Source organism: Lates calcarifer, linkage group LG20, assembly GCF_001640805.2.
Source record: "Lates calcarifer isolate ASB-BC8 linkage group LG20, TLL_Latcal_v3, whole genome shotgun sequence".
In the NCBI taxonomy this organism is placed as follows: domain Eukaryota; kingdom Metazoa; phylum Chordata; class Actinopteri; family Centropomidae; genus Lates; species Lates calcarifer.
Genome location: NC_066852.1, coordinates 1391604 through 1413506, shown reverse-complemented (window position 1 = coordinate 1413506; position 21903 = coordinate 1391604). Strand labels below are relative to the sequence as shown.

Here is a 21903-nt window from a genome sequence, read left to right as displayed (position 1 = left end):
TTTTCAAAGAGAATCCCAGTACTGACGAGCATGTGAACACACCACAGTTCTCAGAGGTACTGCTGAGTTGTTAGTAGACACGGCTGAGTGAGAAGAACACACAGATGCAGCAACGTGCCTCGGGTTAAATGGTTCATCTGCTCAAACACTGGACACTGCTCCTCCTTTTCCCATAATGCCTGGCTGATTTAACTGTCATGTCTTTGAAATGACTGAGGTTTGCCTTATCACCTGATCTCTACTGCTGAGCAGCCAGACAGGCGATGTGGCAAAAATCCTGCTTTGTCTTTTGAACTTGTACTCACACACACACACACATACACACACACACACAGAGCTTTTATCTCATATGCACAAAGCCCACAGCAGACTACCTTTAAATGCCGCGGACAAGCTACAGAAAGAGAAACACCTCACGCATCAAAGTGCTCTGCTGGAAGAAGAAAAAAAATCATCTCTGCAGAAAAACTTTCCTTTCATCACGATAAACTCATCACAGGTCAGGTGCTGTGGTCAAGGACTCACTGAGGTTTTCCAGCAAGGCCAAGGCAAACACATTCTCCCTGCCAACAATAACACAACACTGCACAAACAACTTCAGGTGAAGAGGAGCTAAGGTCCATTGACCAGCCAATAGTGAGAGCTACACAGGAACATTTTACAGTTCACTGATTCAGATGATGAGTAACAGTAATGATAACAGCAGTTAATAATAGGTCACCTTTAGTTCCTGCTTCATCAAGACTACCATTTGTTAATGATAAGGAGTGCAAGGGTCAGAGCCGGGATTCAGACAGCAAAGCTCACAAACCAAGAGAGTAGCTATAGTAGCTCTAAGCTATAAAAGCAGATCTCAGTGTAGAGAAACAGGTTTACAACATGAGGAGTTCTACTAAAATCCCACTGATTCACTCTGTACCATACACCAAACACAAACCCTTTAAAATCTGATGCCTGTAATATAAACCTATTTCCTCCTGTGTTTCTGTGCAGAGAAATAATGAGAATACATCACATTACAGCTCTGTTATGCCTGAAGTGTACAATATTAACAATGCATATGCAGAGCTGTATTAAACTAGAGCAAAAACTGCATGTTTCAGATTTTGAACACACACACAGAAGTAGTCTGGAGCCCAGAAACATTTGTATCTGACCCCAGGCCAGTGTGACTGTGTGTACTTGAAGCAGATTTATGCAGAAGACAGGCCCACTCAAAAAACTAAATATACTCAACATACGACATTAGAGTGCATCTTATTCTCTGTGAGGCTCAGCACCGTGAAGCACAGAGCTGGCCTTAAATTAGTGTCCAGGGATTAGCTTAATCATCTGAACATTAAAAAAAGCAGCTCCATAACCCACGTGGCTGTAATTAAAAGCCTGACTCCTCGCTCTGTATCCACAGGCTGTCTGCTGCACCTGTCCCTCATTTGGCTCTTTACACTGATCTGGGCCAGCAGATCCCTGACAGGCATACAGAGCAGCTTCTGCACGCGCTCAGTGTGTGCCGCAGCCAGCAGCGAGTCAACGTCTGCCTTGTGCGAGGAACCTGGGGAGGAAACGCTCTCCAAAAAAGTCAGCCTGTGAACAAACACCTCTTTTTCCTGCTCTCTCTGCCTTTTTCTCCTGAGGTGTTTCATCCCCTCCCTCCGTTTCTCCCTCTCCCAGCTCCGAGTGATAAAGTGCAATGACTTAAGTCTGCAGCAAGTAACTCCACTTGTCTTTGCAAATGACTTTCACCCCTCAGTCTCCCTCATTTCCAGAGGCTTAACACATTAAAGATAAAATCTCATTTCCCAGTCTAGCAGCACAGCTAGCCCACAGCTCAGTGAGACGACATCAGGTACTGACGTTAACAGCTTTTCTCCTGATCACTAAACCTTGGAGGAGGGCGATTTATTTTCTCTCTAAATAATCTTACTGTTACAAAATCCTAGTATGGGACGGACACTTTACTATCACATTACTGTGTGAATCTGAATTAGTCTGTAGACACAGCAACACTCTGCTATCAGAAACTTGCATGGTATTTGGCACAACACTAATTTCTTCCATATGGCCCATTCCTTCCTGATCATATTTCCATGATTACGAGAGTGCTAACTTAATATTTAGGGCTGCAACTAATACTTGCAATCATTATCACTAAATCCAGAAAATGGTAACGCCGTCAAATGTTTTATTCTGTCCTACTAACAGTCAAAAACCCTAAAAATATTTAGTTTATTATATAACAGCAGTCACTCATCACAGTCACTCATCACACTTAAGCAGCTGAAACCTGCGAATGTTTGGTATTTTTTCCAGAAAACGGCTGAAATAATGACTCAATTATCAAATAGCTGCCAATTAATTTTGAACTTTTACTTCAGCCACTTAATCCAATTTTTCTACAACAATCAGGTGAGACCACTTTACAGATGAGTGATATCATCACACGTGTCCCCATGCAACAATGAGATGCAATGCCAATGACACATTGGGGAGACACTTCATACAGTGAAACATAAACACAACAATAACATGATGGACGAATAAATGGAGCAACAGCTGGACTTTGAACAGACTCTGAGATGGTGGCATATCTTCTAACACTGGCTTCTATTGGTTATGGTGCCACTGAAGAGGCAGATTGGTGAGGGAATACTCATTTTCAAAGAAGGGTGGATGCTACACAATAAACTAACGTTACAGTTTTATTCAGCAGAGCATATGGAACAGTAAAGCTGGGATCTGACTACACTATTTTTGTGTTTTCACAATGATCACCACGTAAGATTAGGTTAGTCACTGAACTATAAATTCTTGCTGCATCTTGGTCAGAAGATTTGCAACACTACAAGTTTGACCCCAACCAATCATTGTTCACACCTTTGCATGTTGTTGGGTCGGAGGTTCAAGAAACTGTCAACACGTTGTCAAGTGCTGTCAACAGAACATGTCAAACCAACAGCAATTTAACCCTAACACCATGTTAGTGCCACAGAGTGCCACCCTACTGCTCAACATAAAGGAACATGTTATAGGAGATGTCACACAGGAAAATATAAAAGGTTCTGACACGCTAGACTTTTTGTCGGTGTGCCGTGGAGTGCCCCAGACACCACATCGCTCTTCTTTGATTCTGGCCCGTCTGTCGGTGCCAACATTCATTTTGCCAACGCTGGAAATTTGTCAGCCACAGCAACATTGTGTCACAATCAGGCTGAATTTGAATTGTCTGTGTAGTTACACAAACCTCACAGTCTAGCCTCTCTGGCCTCACAACCTACTGTAAGGCCGAATACTCAGACCAACAAATACCACAGCAGTGTGCAGTGTAACAAACTCTAATGAACTCTCACAACTGTTACCATAAACCATGTTAAACTGTCTTAATCCTACTCTCACAGCCTCGCTAATTGCTCTTAACCTCACAGGACTCATAGAGTTGATGTGATTTCCTTAATTGCAAGAGGGCCTCCATTTCCCACCCTTGTTCATATGAGAAAATTCAGTGCAGCCAGAAATTAGTCCCAATACCAAAACGTGCCTTTAGGAGACTTGGTTTTTCTTCAAATCCTTGTGCACGTGTGGTGCAATCCACATGAGCGGTTTTGCGAGGGCAGCCTAAATCCATTCAATTTCAATTTTGTTTCTGTGCACTTTGGATTCACGCTTCCTGTAGGTGCAGCCTCGAGGTTCTCGAGTGCTCTGAAATCACTGCCTGCTATTGGCATGAAACATCATTCCCTCTCTCCCACATGATGTCAATAGAGCAGAAAGGAGAGATTTTTCACAGAACCACAGGCTAAACTCTTATTCAACTTTAATGTTTATCAGAATAGCAACAGAGGGGAAACAGACAGGGAGCTGCAGGTCAAACAGTTCGACTCTGCCTAAACGCTGAGGAAAAGCAGGGACCAGGCCTTACAGACGATTGCACCAAAGCATCAGAAAATGGGACATTTAGATCACTCTATACGTCTAGTTTGGCCCAGTTCCTGGAATCTAGTTTTAGTGATGAGAAACATGTCAACTCCTTCTACACGTTCCCTGGCAGATGAGACTGCTGAAGGAGAAACCATTCATTCGAATAGTTGTTAAGTGGCTGCATAATAAAAACCATTATGTCAATAGGTGCAGAGGGAGTTTAAGGTTTGTCCTTACAATATGCTGCTATGAAAATATTAGCTTTTCTTATGATAACATTGTAAGCTACCAACCCCATCACTCCATTAAATGTCTTCACTGGGTCCAGTCATGCCTCTGCACACTTGCAGCCTAATTATAGCCAACATGTGTTCCTCACATAGATTCTCCAAAAGGTTCTCAGTACTTAAGAAGAAGTAAATGAATAAAGCATCAAAGGTTTGTTTATTTTTCCTCAAAAGGACAAATGTCAGACGGTCAATGTTTTTAAGGCCCGTGGGAGGCCTGGAGGACAGAGGGGTCAAACAAATATCTGATTTGCATTGTGACTGTGGGGTAGGAATACATCACCAGCAGACAGCCAGGGAATTCAAAATCAGACTGAAGCACTGGGGGTGTTTATTCAGAAAACCAGTTTGTTCTAGAGGAATAATTTGCCCAGCAAGCTGCAGTGTGACAATCTGCAGCTTCTAAGGCAGAAATGAGTAATTAAAAGAAGTTCTCACAATATCTTTCTGCTGGGATTTCTCCTTGTCCTGAGATGTTCTACATAGACGTCCTTGTTTACTGTGAGGTCTGCTCATTAATAAGACTGGACAGTGGCTGACTGACCTTCTACTGGCTCTAAAAACAGTATGTATAAGTGAGTGTCTGTGGGAGTGTGCTGTGCATGTGTCAGAGGCGAAACGCACAAGGTCCTGCAGTGATGAATGAACAGTAATCCAGCCTACAGTGTGTGGCTCATAAATGTAGCCTCCAGTGTACAGAAGCCTGTGTGATTCTCATTTCTCTGTGACAGGGCTGTGAATCTCAAGACTACACCTTATCTTCTGGACTTTTACCAGAGCTGACTACATCCAGTTAACAGGAGGAAAATCCACCAGCACGTTGCCCCAAAAATGGAACCTGATTTGGGAATACATAAAAACCATGCAGTCTGATCTATATTTTCCACATGAGCTGACCCACCTTGAACTGTTCAGACTGGGTTGGGCTCTGCTACTTATCGAAATTCCCTCAGGTTCTAAGCAAAGAATCTTTTGATTAGCTTTTAAATAGTTGATCTTTTTGTCTAATTATCAAAAATCAGGACAAAGGTCTATGAAGCTATGAACGCCTGTTTCAAAGGACTGGAAGCTGAAAACCTATGAATTCTTGATTGTCAGGCAGAGAATAGCAGCACCGCCTCACTTCTGAGATGCTGTAACTTAAAAGAATAATTATCGATTCATTTTCACAGTTGACGCATTAATCAATAATTCATGCCGGTTCCATCTGAAATTGCTTTATACCAAAAGCCTGAATCCATTGTGTTGGCTGGAAGACTTTGACAGTGAGGAAGCTATAGGAAGTATTGAGTTAATGTCACTGGGGGCAGTTTAGTCCAAGATCAGTAGATTTAAACCCCAACGTTAGAAGATAGTTGAAGCCCAGCCAATGTTTAAACATTTTTCACCTCACTTTTTGAAAGACCATATTTACAGGATAAACTTTTTAGGAAAAGAGGCTTAAACCTCCACTAGCATGGTCAGATCACAGGAGCACAGGAGCAGCATATGATAGTTGTCTGCCATGGTAAAAATTTAGGTTTAACCTGAGTTTGGGCTCATCACATTTTGCACTAAGGTCTAGGACACTGGTACCCTCACTGGGTGCCTCTAAATCACAGCATTAAAAACTGTTAAATATGCAGTTATGCCACACCTAAGACTGGGAACAACGGGAAAAGACTGCCAATTGTCACAGTAAGGCAACACTCTTTCTGGCAAGCAGGTTTTCCAGATGCAAAGCAGTCAGAAATAACCGAGCTCTGAACAGAGCGAGCAACAGAAAAATGTGTGTTGCTGTAAAAAGAGCTCAAAGAAATCCTGATACATTTCAGCCCCTAACACTGTCTGAGACAAGCAGAGGAAGTAAAATTAGACACGTTCAGTGAAAACTTGTTGGCTTACAGCTAGCTGTGCTACACCACACAACCTCATCTGTTGGAAAAACTGGAAACTGTAGCAATAAGTTACAGAGACTTAGCTAGAAGAACACTCTCTTTAGCCGACAGAGATCTGGAATATGTCAAATAACTCAGAGAGAAGAATGAAAAACAGATACAAAGCATTACTGACTAACTTCTACATTTATCTAAAAATCTTAACAGCAACATAGTTTGCTGCCTGCTCTCCCATCCATCATAGAGGAGCATGTTTAAAATGTCTGAGACAATATAAAGCTGATGTTACAGATACAGTGATGCCAGTCCTGTCTGGTTAAACTCAGACTGGACAGGAAATTGAACACTTTGGTAAGTTAGTGTTAGTGCATTTGCACAAGTCTGCCAGGCCTTTGTCTGGACCTGTATTTGACAGTCTGTCCGGTCAGTCAGTCAGTCACTTAGCCGGGCAGCACAGCAGGCAGCAGGTCAAACTCTGTGGCCTCTTTTTAAATCCTATCCGCTGCTCTCATCTCCTCTAACCTCCACTTAACCTGAGCTGCTGGAGCAGACAGGAGGAAGAGGAGCCACCTCTGCTTCAACAGGCATCTTTAATAAGAGACGGGGAAATGTGCAAATTACCTTTCTGTCACTGTCACAGTGGGAGGGGCTCTGAAGCAGCTCATGTTTGCTAGAGCAGTAGGACACACACACACAGGCACTGTATGCATGGACACGTGATTACAGCCTACATGAGTTGTAGCTGCTGTAGTTGATACAGTTGTGTTAGCACAGAGCAGAGGTCAACGCCTCAGAGAGAGACACTTGTGTTGTGCTTAGGTCAGGGTTGTGCAAGCGTATCTACATGAGAGGCAGGCTGCCTGTGGTTTTCTTCAATCACCAAGTTGTGAAGTAGTTACTGTGAGTGCAGGAGTAGCAGACTGGTGAATATAATATTAGTAACCTGTAACGTGCAGTCAGACTCAGCTCGGGTGGTGACAGCAGATAGTTAATACACAGGTCTAAATGTCCCAGGGATTCAATCCACGCTCTCATGTTTTTCCATGTGAAGTTTGCAGGGTTTGACCGGTCGATAAACTGCAGATAGCCAAAAGGATCTGGGACTCATACTGTTTAACTAGTTACAAATGTTTGTTTGCATGTTTTTTTAAACTCTGCCTTTGAAGGCTCCTCCATTATTCGAGAAAGTTGGCATCGTTTTTTCAAATCAGCCTGTCTGTCTCTGATCAAACCGCTCTGAGGGTTGACAGCTCTTATCACACAGTTTGCTAATTTGTAACAGGATTTTCCCGGCCTTGTAGAGGTCCCTTAATCCCATTTGTAACATTTCTTGTCATTCGGAAACATCTAATCCAAACTTCAGCAGACAGAAGAAACCCATGGGGAGGATCTGTGCAGAATAAGTTGGCTTTATCATCCCCACAATTCAGCCTGCAAATTAGCTTCAGCTGCTGATAACAACAAGACACAGGAGACCTCACGGTGGACTTTTGATGGGGATTTATCAACGTTTATGGACTGAACAATGAACTGATCATGGAAATAATTGTTTCCAGAGTTATTCGATACATTATCCCAGTTTAATTCTGTATGAGGATACACATAACGGCTCAAAACTGAACTCTGCCTTCCCTCTCACTAAATACCTACAATCATTCCAGGCAAGCAAGTTTGCTGCATTTGGACACCACCACCTAAAACGCTCCCTAACACACACCATCCATGAAAGCCTCCATTCAGCAGATTTTGCCTCATTTGAATAAGAGAGGCTACTATTGTCTGCCAAATGGGGTCTGTTTCGGTGAGGTTTTTTCAGTTTTTATGTGGACCAACATAACTACACACCCAGCACCAGCTTGTGCATCTTTTTTTTATTGTTAGTCTTTAAAACCTCTGCATTGATGACTCGGTTCAAGGCTGATAAACAAGCGCCTGTTTTCCTAAAGAAGTAAACAGATGTCAGACCTTGAAGACACAATCTTATGAAGTCATTTTCAGAATCCTTAAAGAAAGACTCCTCCACCCTGCTGGCACAAAAATAATCTCTCTGTCATTTGAGTTGGGTTGATAGAAGCTATGGTATTAGCTATACCACTTATCTTTTGGGGTGTGGATGGAGCCAGTCCCAGCTGACACTGGGTGAGAGGTGCGAGGCATGTCATCAGTCTATCACAGGGTGACAACCTGCCACACAGGTTCTCAAAACAATTCTATTGTGTGTGTGTGGAGCACAATACATTTTGTTCTGGCTGGAGTGGCCACTGAGACTATCACAGATTCTGATTTATGACCATTCTTGGCTGAAACAGTAGCTTACCTCTGCAAAGGATTTGAAAATGTAGGATTTTGGCGTCACAAAGATTGCACCAATTTTCACCAGGATACACACAACAACAAATCATTGAACGAATCCTTACATTTAGTGATTTGAACGTAGGGATTAGGAGGTTACATGCCTGGTCTTCCCACTCATCAGTCAGAACTGAAGAGGCCTTTCAAATCAGAGGTGTCCTCAAGAGCCTCAGGCAAGTCCAGCTGCCCTCATATGGCACTCTGAGATACCATGGATCTTCACAGACATGATGATTGGAGGATTAATCAAGAGACGCAGTGGAAAGTCATTTATCATAGAATAATTCTGAAGATTTACTGGTTCTAGTTTCTCAAATGTGAGCATCTGCTGCTGTTTGATGTTTCATGTCATTGTAATTTGAATATATTTGGGTTTTGTATTGTTGGTTGGACAGAGAATCTAAAATGGGAAACTCACTTTAGCTTATATTATATGAACTTAATGAGTAATCAGAGAAGTGACCAACAGAATGAACATGATCCTTGGTTGCAGCCCTGCATGGCTGCACTTGGTACTGGTTTTAAACTTTCATAATGTAAAGAGGATGATTTCCTGAGGGACACAGACTGAGGCTGCGAAACACCATGATAAAATATCACCCCGAGCATGCATAACCACCGAGCCTGACCCTGTGATGCTTCCTTTTAACTGTGGGTCAACCTGTGAACGCAGCACCGCGCGCTTCACATATTTTGACAACTTCCTGAAGTCCCTGTTATTGTAACTTTACTGCGACGCCTAGCTCCGGGTTAGCTACGTGGCTCCCTGTTCATCCTGGCCGCTGTAACTAATGACCTGCCATACCGACACAGCCAAAACAGGGTCCATCTTGTAAATCACATCACACACACTCACACGTTACGGTACGGGAATGTCAGGGTTGATGTATTGTTGGTGGGGGTAAAGCGTTGAGGCGAGCACCACAGAAACACCGGGAAGTGCGCAGCGTCTCAGCCGAATATAATCTCTGCCTCCACACACACACACACATACACACACACACACACACACACTGCAAGCAGTGATACAAACTAACATTTGAAGTATTTCTGGAGGGGCACCGTCACCGCTGAAACACGACGAGACCACCGAGAGGCAGCGGATAGCCGCGAGGACCTCACCGCTACGCCCGAGCCACTCGCGGCCGAGCTGCGCTTACCTGTATCAGGGGTATGCCGCCCGGACCGTCCACCGTGTCGGGCGAGTTGTCGAACACTCGGTCCCTGTACAAAGACCACAGCCCGACGTTGGGGAGGAAAAGAAGAGCCGCTATGAGCAGCCCGGCGAACTGCAGCAGCCTCTTCTCTTTCCGCCTCATCTCTCCGGGAGAAAGCGTGCGAAGCAGCGGCGGTGGAAACTGGCGAGTCCCGAACCCCCCGCTTTTCTTAGCGGAGACAACTTTCACTCTGACTGGGGGCACGGACACCGGCGCTGTGACGCTCCGCGGCTGTGAGCTCCGCCGCTAGAGGGAGCGAACCACTGTGCTTCAGCTGGAGCGGGGGTGAGGACGGAGGTGGGGGTTCAGCCAACACCAGGGGACTTTTATTATTATTATTTTTAAAAGGGAGCTTCTGAATGTGGTGTAACGATTCTTTCAGATCTGTTGAGTTCTCCTTGAATAATAACATCCAGTAGATTTCAAAGTATGGAAAGGGGAAATAGCTGCAGCTGAATCATCCGGACAAGTTCTACACCCGATTTACCACTTATGCTGCCTTCAAATGCACCTCGGAAACGAGACCAACGTAGCTTTCTCGGGGCATAACTACCTGTTTATCTAGTGAATCGTTCCTGGAATAATGACAAATAAATCTAAGTAGACGTGCCAGCATGCATATAAAAACCACTTCATTTTAATTGTTTCAAATCATCAAAGGACATTGCCCTATGAATATGTACTGACATTAATTATTCCTCCAGGGGACTGAGATTATCATAAAGAAAAAACCAAGGTTAAAACCATCAACTGCTGCCGTCAGATCTTATTCAGTGGGCCTCCCTGTCACTGCTGAACTTGCTTTAACTCGAAATCTGTTTTATATAACACACTTTCCATTTAGTTTCTAGACCAGACTGCATTAGTGGCAAACATTTTTCATTGTGCAAATGGCAAATGGATAGAGGCACAGGTTTGGGGATTGTGAAGCGTGGTCCATCGCTTTAACACCTCACTTTATGTTGGTATTTCTTTTCATTTGTCACCCAGGTGTAGCCTATGTACACTGTCAGCCGGATCAAGATCTACACTAGAATATTATAGTCGTCTGTGAACTGGCTTGTAAAATCTGTCATTCAGAAATAAATGTGTATTTTTTAAAAACATTATTCACCCCACTGAAAAGTGTCACTTTACATTTCTTCTCTTTTCTTTAGTCTTTAAATTATTCTGCATGAATGCCAATGCAGTCAATTGCACAATGGTCCTTTACCATTTTAGCAGCACTTGATGCACAATGGCAGGGGCTGGCTGTTTTGTGTTTGCCACTCAGCAGGGAATAACCATGGTGACTTCTGTATTCAGTGATGTCATGTGAAAACTCTCCATTATGTCTGTACAATACAAAATCTATTAAACAGTGCAGTGCTGGGGATGTAGAGCTGATACACGCTGCCTTTGTCACCGTATCTGGTTGGTGACAAAAGGCTTTTGGTTCATGCTTTGCAAAGCATGCTGCTGAGAAACCACTCTTAATGAGTTGGTTGAACGTTACAATGAGCTTAAAAAGAAACTTAACCTTGTTATATTTAGTGTACATGTTTTAGCATGCATGATGTTTCAGTGGACATGAGCTGAACTTCATTATGACAGACAACCCCTGAAGTGTCATCAAAAAGAGAGCTGTTGTATAGCACACTGGAGACGATATTTACTGATGCAGTGAGGTCCAAAACAACAACCATGTGTTTCATCAGGTTTTTCCCACATATCTTTCAACACAGCTGAGCGTGAGCGAGCAGTGGAGAAAATTAGGCCTAGGCGTGTCTGTGATGGAAATCCTGGAAATCCAAACAGCCACTACACCTTTTTTGTTAACGCACAACAAACCCTGATGTCTAGACTGTCTGTAAGCATGTTCATGCATTTCCAAACTGCTGGAGAAAAGGTCAAAAACACATTTAAAACAGTGTATTAACAAGCTTAGCAAGGTGAAATTGTTCAGTGACCATTGATTTTGTCACAAATTTACTCAACTGCAGCTAATTAACAGTGATTCTATGAGCTGAAACTCTCAGCTGTTGGCTGGTTCATAAACTCTGGTGTCTGTACTATTTATGCCCTATTCTGTGATTTCGATCGTCGATTTAGGTTAAAAACTTTTTTACATGTGACACAGTATACTTATACTGTCTTTCTTTTTATCTTCATAGGAGTCACAGGAAGAAGGACATAGTGGATGTTTAGTCGCATGATTAACATACATTAGTAATCTCCAGCGTACATGTCCACAGCAGGTGAAGACTGGACCTCCTGGCCCAAGGCCTATTGACAGGAGGAAAATCTGGGTTCATATACACATGTATAAACACAAACACATCATCCAGCAGCTTTCACTGTTCCTTTATTTATTGCTTTTATGTAACATCTTTTTCTAAGCTAAAAATATCTTTAAAAATTACACACGTATACCACCTCTTAAGTTTTTTGTTGACATCCTGAATAAATAAATGAGCCTTTTGCTGTTGGTTTCCTGAGGAAAAACAGTACAAAATGAGAGGAGAGGGGAAAAGAAGATCTTTTCATTTTTTACTGTGATGCCCCGGTCTTTGCCTGCTGACTTTCTTTTCTTCAGTGTCTATTGCGTCATTATTGTACCTGCTGACTGCTAGTAGCACACCACCACTGCTTCTATGTCTCTGCATGCAACCTGCAGAGTTATGGATTTAAAAAGTGCCTGGCAAAAATCGATGTGAGTCGAGACACAGGCATGTGGCTGACACAACAAAAGGCATCAAATGCATGAGCAGAAATGAAAACGTGAAAAATAACCTGAGTGCATTTTTAGAATATCACACAGCCAGAGACCATGCCAGCAGGAAAACCTGAGCACAAAATCTGAAACACAGATTCACACTGTGAATCACATTTCTCTGCCACAGCTGGTAGAGAAATGTACCATGTTTGTGTACAGAAATGTTAGCTAATGATGATTAAATAAATGAACCACTTTGGGAGGAGGATTCGGACAAAGATAAATGACAGGGTGTGCACAGATTTTTTTCTGACCACCAAAGTTTGTGGGTGTTGGGTGTGAACAGCAAACTGACACTGAAGTGGTGTTAAATAAGTTACACAACATACGTCAAGCTGAGTACTTCTGCCTGACACCCAGTCACACCCAGACACACAAAATAAATACCAGCAGAAAATATTTTTTAAATGCTCTCCAGATTATGCAACTTCTGAAATAAAACATTTATTATACTCAGGTCATGTTTAATACTTGATGATAATTGTGTCTGAGTGGCTGCAGCTGTCCATCATCACAGGAGCCCATCAAGCTGCTTTACAAAACACTTGGTGTAACTTTGCCATGAGGAACAGACGGAGTTAAATTTCAGCTGTCACTATCAAAGATACCTGTTCCCGTCCAAAAGCGGAAATTTCACACATCAGTCAAGTGGGAGAGATATCCACTTGACTGATGAAGCCTTTCAAGCTGAGATACAGAATGTATTTTTGCTACAGGATGAGGACTGTGGATTTTATGACGTCATCTTTGACAAAGGAAGTGCATTAGGGAGGGATCATGTCATGGCCAGTGTGGACAGAAGGAAAACTTACAGCAATAAATAACTGGTGTAATGTACCTATGGGAATGTGAGTGTTTCTTTAAGGTAGACTAGACTCAGCTGAACATAAAGTTGAGTCCCAGAGACATATCAAGATAAAATAGTGTCCTACAAGGCCCAGGTCACCCTTCATGACAAACTGCCCAGTGATATCTCTCTGCTCAGCTGTCAATCAAATGAAACCTGGCATCTGATCATCAGTGAGGACACACAGACTGAACTCGTTCACACTTTCCCTGGCGGAGAGCCGATCATTGGACAACAGTAAAATCAACATTTAGTCATCACAGGTGAACTGTTTACGTCCCTGTCCTCGCAGTGTTGCCTCTTAGCACATGGTTGCACATTTAATGCTGCTGCATTAAATGCATCTGTTTGTGTGGTTCATGTGGTTCATGGTCTTGGAAACACCCTTAGTCTGAAAAAATAGTTACTACATTTACATAGCAGTTTGGAAATGATCTGTCAGATGCTGTGTGTCACACTGAAACTGTAGTAAAGATGATGGAGCAGATTGTCATTCGTGAGATAGTTTCACATCTTTTGTTGTTGGTCTGCAGGAAAATGTCATTATTCTGAAATGAGGATGTTTGCAGTGGGGCAGGTCAGAGGCTGTATTTAGGCACAAAATGCTAACACATCTTGGTAGTGTGTTAGCTTGCTAGTGATTGCTAATTAGCATGAAACACAAAGTGCAGCTGAGGACAGGAATGTCACAGGTTTTGCTGTTATTTTGTCATAAACAATCGTTGGACAAACTAGGGCTGGACTCAAGGATGAAGTGAATTGGAATTTGGTAGTTAAAGGTTACTGGTTGATCGAACCAGGCAGTTGTTCTAGTTTTGTTTTAATACCTTTAAGTGGCATTATAACCCCAGTCTCTACCTGGAAATGTTTTGGAATTGCACTCAACTAGATTATAGATACAACCATCTTTGCACAAATCAGTGGCTTTTATTTACCTGACCCAGGCTGCACCATCAGTGCATTGTCTGCTGGAGTGGACTGGTGCTTACTAATTGTTAATCAGAAAGGACTCAATGCCAGAATAAATGCAGCTAATGGGTTTCAGCACACAACAGTCAATCATTAGTGTGCCACCAGGGGAATAAAGGCATGCTAACAGAATGCTTTGCTTTGATACTCTGCAAATTACCTTGATTTTTTCCCGACCCCTTTCAAGTCCACACTGAGCCTGTGACATGAGCAGGAGGTGTTCTAAAGCGATGGGCTGCTCGATCAACGTAAATCCCCACCACATTCAGAGGGTGCAGGGTTCATCCATAATTCATGTGGGAAGACACTGAACAGATTGAATTGTCACAACTTTGGCTGGTACAGAAGAGGAGAACGAGGGAGGAATGAGCTGTTCTCTCTCTCCTCGAGCATCCTGAGCAGGATTAGCACCGAGAGCAATTCCAGTTTCCAAGTTTTATTAACAAATATATTTTTAGCCTAAGAGCCACAACTGGCTTGTTTATGAATTTAGGCTGGAAAATGCACGGAGATTGGAGGATTTCTAGGACAGTTTTGGCATAAGGGGTAATCAAACAGTTGGACGTTCATTGCAATCCCAGTTCCTCTTGTGAATTGCTCAGATTATTTTATCTGTTAACAGATGTATAACATGTATAATTGTATTCTTCCTTAAAAGAAATTAATTGCAAAAAATATGATGAAATATGATTTAATTAAGTTCTTGACCTTCATTCAGTGTTCCAGTTTTCATGTGACTTTTACGGTCCTCAGCATCTGTTCATAATCCCACTACACTCCTACAGCTATCCCTGAAGGCTTGTACTTGCTGTGTGTAAAGAGTGTGTGTGTGTGTGTGGGTGTGCAGGAACTCTCATTACGCAGACTCCCAGATGCTGGACCCGGTGTTCACTTTCCCATTAAGCCCATATGATCCTATAAACACCGCTGCATGTAAAACATCAATGCTACCAATGGAAGTTCTGCTCGGTACGAGTGACCATGTTGTTGACATGTTTCATTTTGATGCCTGGTGAGGAGCAAGGACTGTGCTTTCTGCTGCCATGAGACCAATCAATAATAGCTCCATGATCGACAGCTGCACTGCAGTAAAATGTAAAGTGTGTTGCGCACACAGCATGTTAAGTATGTTCCTGGATGTGAAGCAGCATCCACTACATCTGAATGTTTGAACTTATATGGAAATGTCTAAGGTTGCACTTCCTCTAATGACGCCTCCACAGAAACAGAATGTGTGAGGAAAACTCTCAGTGTTATATAATATAAACCCAATACCTACATATTACATATTTTCCAATTTAACTTAATTTAACTCATAATGTGTTTCTGCTGATATTATTAGTCTAAAGTGCTTGGAGTGTGTTTGTCGAACAGCTTTAGCCAGGGATTGAATGGCTAAGACTGGATCTAGCATCTCCACCTAATGTCCTAACACTTTTGCAACCTTATAGCCAGACAAGAACATTGATATAGGCAGATTCTGGAAAGGTTCTGAATATGTTAAATCACTACTGAGTTCATATGCTTGTTGAAGGGTCTAACAGCCTGGAAAGTCAAGAGCTTCAAGCTGCGTTTAGATTTAGTTTTGCTTGTTTTGTTTTGGATAATTTACTACAAATCATGTATACTTAATTGCAGGTTTCCAGTTCGTTCCTGCAGTGTACCAAAATGAACTGAATTCATTCAACAGCCTGGAACAAAGGAGATCAGTGTGAAAACTGAAAAAATGTCTCAGAAAATGGCACCAGTGTGAAGTGTTTGTGATCTGTGGATCTAATAAACTGCACAAAACCACCAGTCTTTATCTTTAGTGTCAGAAAAAATGAAACATCAATGAAATACAAAGAAAATATCAAAGAGGTAAAGATCTGTGAAAGTATTAAGTCATCGCAGATATGACTTGATGTTCAAAGACAGTTTGTTCTTCCTTCACATGCAGTTGCAAATTGCGCCTGTGGCCTTGAGTCAGACATTTCAACCCCCCACATGCTCCCCCTGTGGCCACCTGTCCACGAAACCCATATAATCTGCTCGATATTGATGCAATAAAAAGGCCACAGTAGACGTGCCTGATTAGATTGGAACATCTGCTCCATATGGCCAACTTGGCATGTACACTGTCCTCAGCCTTCGCAGTCACAATGTAACACAGCAGTAACCACCCAGGCTGGTAATGCAGATCTGCTGGTGGCATCTGGGCTACCTGTAATTTGACGGCTTGATTAAATGTAATCTGTGTTGGGGTTTATGGGTTGGAGAACTTTGGGTGTAATTTTGGTGATTTATTGATATGGCCACAAAAATTAATCCATCTAATATTTCATCATATTATATTCTATTGATTCACTGAAACAAGAGGTAGAAGTTTACTCAGACGGGGATTCTGATATTCAAAGGAAAAGTCAAATTTATTGGGAATCCCAGAGTCGATGAGAAGATTGATGGAAAATTCTGCTGCTGAGTACAGATGCTGCTTTGGAGTAACTTGTTATAAGTTCTACTGTCTTCAACATTTAGTCTCTAATTTTGTCTGTCGGCTCGTTGGTGTTTTGAGGGTAGTGTAGGGTGAGTTTATCAGAGCTTTTGTTTTGTTTGCCTGCTGCTGGAAATGGCTGATTGATGACAGCTCTGAGATGAGAACACAGTAAAAACACTGAGCTAATAGAGGTGTTTCATTAGTGAAGTGACCTCTTTCACATTACAAAAATCATGTATTTAAAAAATTGTTAATTAGCAGTAAAAAAAACAAAAAACATAAAAATGCTCGGAACAAAAACAGAGTCTAAATGGGTTTCAGAGGAGAGGAAAAAAGGTTTCACCGTATTGTACATCATTTTAAACACACATTATCAAGAGTATTGGTTTTTGCTGCCTTCCTAATGGAAAGTGAAACCAGAGGGCAATGCTTCAAAACAAAGTATTATTGCCCTGGAGCCAGACTGAGAAATGTTATATCTTCAATGACTGTATGTAAGTAGGATGAGCAAACACTTACACAAACACTGAGATACAAATTGATTCAAAAACAGTCATTTGCTGTTTTCTGTCACTGGCCGAGCTATTTGTGATTTAACACCGGGTGCACTGGGTGCACTTTGGCTCCCTGGTGACATGTTAATGCACAGCGTTTTAAGCTCAGCTGTGTTCAGTTTCTAGACAAAATATTGATGCTCTCTGTTTTGATTTTTATATATAAATCAACACAGGGCCAATATCTCTGCCTGAGTGATGCCCCCCCGTGGAGCTGGCTGTGAGGGAGTGATTGCTTCCTGTTGAATCACTACAAGTCAAAACTGAGTGGGTAACCTAGTGTGGAACATGTGGTCATCTAAGCCTTAGAATGACAACAAAAACTAATGAAAAAAGTGAGACAATCCTGGTGAAAAATGGCATTGTGTGTTGCACTCAACTCAGTCATCCCAGTGTCACATCTGATTCTACCACTGGAGGGCGCCAGAGTTCAAAATTTTCAAATTGCTAGATCAACAGCTGTGAAAGCTGCCACGAAACTTGCTGTGGATATTTAAGATCCCCAGAGGATGAATCCTGGTAAAGCATGGTTTCTTTAGAATAAAACATTAACACAAAATATTCAGAATTTAAAATACACTGTGAACTTTACTTTAATCACAATCATGCACCTCAGAGGATGAACCATCCTGATGCAATAAGCTTTACTTCAGACTAAACTTTTTTAAAATTATTTTTTATGGCTGTAAGAGACGTAATTTCATCTATTAGTCTCTTTCAACACACAGCATACTGAGAGAGGGGCGACCTCCCACTCTGACTTGGTGTCAGCCCTGAGCCCATGGGTTTCTAAGATTTAAAGAGCCTTAAGTCTTGAATAAATTACTGTGTGTGTGTTCAACAGTGTGACTCACTGATGTGGTTGTAATAGTCTTTGGACAACAATGTAAATATAATATATCAAACTTTGGATGTGCACATGATGCTTATCATTTCATTGTTGGTTTTGATCAATATTACATGCAAATTATCACCAGACTTACCCTTTAATACTGAATCTAATAAAGTATATTTCTAAAAATAAACACTTACTGTAGTGTGTGTGCAGTGTAACATTTATGTGCGTGATTGTGTCTGACTTCTCTGCTGAGTGCAGATGGCACAAACACATCAAGGACGTGGGGCTTGTTGGCACAGAGTGAGCAGGTGAGACTGAGATGCTTTAGTGGCAGGTCCTTATCTTCTCGTCAGTGAAGTTGTCATGGTGATCGATAGAGTCCTGCCAGGGTCATGACATCCCGAGAGTCAATTAGCACTGTGCTCTTTCCTTTTCTTTCCTCTCAGTCTTTTCTCTAAAGATCAGACTGCTGGTACATTTTTTTATCTCACTCTTGTCTAAAAGCTGAAGAGAAAGCAATAGAGAGAACATTATTATAACATAGAGGCGTGAGTAATAATGGTTAAAGAGCATTGACTGCACTGTATTTACAGTAAGACCACCAGTGATTTTGTTTTGCAGCTGTAAAATATAAAGTATGTTTTTTGGGACAATATTAAATAAAATATACATACAGTATATCAAATGTGTTTCAGTGTCTTCATTGCAGTTTTTTGTGCTCTGCTTGGTTTCTTAAAGGTTTCCCTTGTGTTACTAAGCAGCACAGCAGTGCAGCTCTGTGCTGTGAGGCTGGAATGGAAATGTATATCATCAGAATTTTCTCCTGCATGTAAGAGGACATGTTTGGAATTTGTTACATTTATTATTTCACTTATGTATTTGTGGATTATGATTTATGAATTTCATACATGTTGATTTATTTGCAAAATAACATGTTCTGTGAAATGTTTCCCTCTCGTCTCCATCTAAGGACAGAAGGAGCTACATGTTGTACAGATATAAACAAAGTGACTTGACTTAACTAATATGATATTTATACTGAGGGAACTCACCCATAATGGTTGATGGTTGCACAGACTGTGCATATTGTCTTGATATTATATATACTGTACTGTATACTTTGTCTAAATACCTAATGAATGCTTATTTCAAAACTGGCAATAAGAAAAAGAAAGAGAGCCTAACGGAGGAACTTAATACAGTTAATGTCAAATTTCAAGAAGTTTGAATAAAAATGTTGCCATCACATTCCACCTTCTGTACTGTGTCTACTACATTTGCATTAACCTTATATTACCTCTTCCACTTCAGCTGACTATATTTCATAGTAAAATCACTTATTTATAGCAGATATCATAAAATATGTCATAAGATTGAAACAGAAAGTTGAATCAGACAAAAAATGACTCATTCCATTCCAACAGGTACTACTCTCTGTACAGGCAGATCAGACATCTGTTTCATACAACTGAGTTGCAGATTGAGTTGCAGATGAATTTGAGTACATCACAGTAGTTTTTTAAAGTGCAAGAGGAAATGATGTTACGTTGGAAACTGCAGCTAACATGATGTGAAACATGCTCCAGATTTGAGCCAAGGTTCGGTCACATTATTTTAACTGATGTTATGATTTTCATCATGTTTTTTCACTTACACAGTTCCTGTGAAATATTTCTTTTTCGAGCTTAAAATGTTTTTGGACCTTAGGAATTACTATTGTGGATTGAATTTTAAAAGTAAAAGCATTGTTTGATGTCCTTATAAGCACTGTAATCAAACATTTGCTCTGATGAACATTTAAAGGATCAGAGACTGGTTTTTAAATACTTGCATTGGACCTAAGTGTGAAGAGCCTTCTTTCTTCTTTATAAAGATAAAAGAGGATCAAATACATTATCCAGTAAGTTTGCAATTCCTGTGTGTACATTGACATCTTTTAAAATTAAAATAGCATTTTGGTAAAAACTGTAAAACTTTTGAAATAACAATGTTGGTATTTGATAAAGAACAGAAAGATGAATTCTGTTTCATCTTATTTTCTTGTATCACACACACTTTTGTTGTCCTCTTTTAATTTGCTCCCTCTATATCAGAGGCCTTTGTTTCCTCTTTTTGCTCCCTTCCATCATTCCCGACGATAGTCGTCTTCAAATAAGTTCTCTGGGAATGTTTGCGGCCCACAGCTTTCTAATTTCCTTCCCTTGTCACTCCTTGTTGTAGGTTTTATATTGCTTTAATCGTCCCCCACACTGATGTCGCTAAAACACACGTTCTCTAAATGTTAATCCCATAATCATTTCCCTTGGCATTCTGCGTGTGTTCATAGCTGGAGTGATATTGCTTTTGCAGCTTGGCCCATTTCCCCGAGTCTCATGGGATGTCATCTAATGCTCAACTTGTCACACCAGATCTGAAAGTGGGAGAAGGACCGTGGATATATTAAGGGACCGCATTATATTCAAGATGATTTTGGAGCCTGGACATGTGTCCTAGAGGATATAAACCGCAGAGTGCAAAAGGGATTTAGATTTTTTCAATCTCGACAGTAAAAGAACCAAGGAGTCATTCATCTCCTCTGCTGTTACAGTATCTAATTTGCAAGTGAAATAAAAAGTTTAAGGCCTGATAAGGACTCTACACCCTCTGCTGATGACGGCAATATTGCTCTGTCCATCTAAAAGTTTGGTCCACTTTTAGATATTAAGGACAAGTACTGGCCAGGCTGCAAGATGTTTATTCCTAAAAAGTTTCACAAGTCCTTCAGCATGTAGGTCACTTCCTATCCTCAGATACGGCCCATAGGAGAGCACCAGCGGCAGATTGGACCAAACATGCAGTTATGGTTGTGGGACAGTGACCTGGTTAGGTTTAGATCAAAATGAGTACTTCCTTAAGGTTAGACGACCGTCATGGTTATAATAATAAACCTGAGTCTAATAACCCTGTGTGCTGCCCACATGGCTACATGGCCTCTCCATGCTTTGTGCAACAGTAATGTTGCATTGCTTTATTGGACAACATCAGTAGTGTGTCCCAGACCATCACTTTGGTATTTTGAGGTGTAATGAACTGAAGCAGTGAGTCAGAGGAGTTTCAAGTGTTTTCCTGGAGTTTAATGAGATTTCTGAGCACACAAACCACAAAAGGCTCCAAATAATGACCATGTTCAGTATTAGTTAGTCTTGGAATTATTTTTTAAAATTTATTAATTTGTCTATGTCAGAAAACAGTGAAATGATGCCCCTCATAGTTCACCCAGAGGCTGAGGTGATGTCCTCAAACTGTTTGTTTTTAACAGTACAGAACTGGAACTGGAGGACGTATTTTTTTTTCCTGATTAAAGGCTTAAATGATTTCTTGATTATGAACCGTCTGTCAACTGAGTAATCACTTGTGTTTATAATTAGTTACAATAAACAAATGATAGCTTTATCTAGCCCAAAGTAGGGCTCTAGCCGGGACATCCCTACACACCATTTAGTCAAACCTCCCATGACAAAACATGTGAGTTACACTTGAAATCAGCAGTAACTGTGTTTTTGTGCTTGTTCTGAACTCTTCTCTGCCCACTGACAGCAAAATCTAAACTGCCTCAGTGAGCTCCCTGCTACGAGAGATGTACCAAACATCTTTTATCACAACATCTCAGATCTTTTTAGATCTTCTCCCTTCCTAGTCCCTTCAGTAACAAGCAGCACAGAGCAGCTGGGTTGGTAAACACAAGTGTGATGTGTGCAGTTTACTGACCCAAAACTTCTTATACCATCAGGAACCGCCAATGTATGGAACAGTTTTAAGGAGGAGTCTCCAGCTGGA

At 41.3% G+C, this 21903-nt stretch overlaps 1 protein-coding gene across 1 annotated transcript in view; it reads right to left on the bottom strand.

Annotated features, from left to right (window-relative positions):
- The window catches only part of LOC108899906 (polypeptide N-acetylgalactosaminyltransferase 10), a 75474-nt gene extending 64720 nt beyond the window's left edge, over positions 1-10754 (bottom strand). Inside the window, exon 1 of the mRNA XM_018700642.2 lies at positions 9592-10754. Within this exon, the coding sequence (XP_018556158.1) occupies positions 9592-9750 (159 nt within the window). The 5' untranslated portion in view covers positions 9751-10754. The remainder of the gene's footprint in view (positions 1-9591) is intronic.
- Between the last annotated feature and the right edge of the window lie 11149 nt (positions 10755-21903).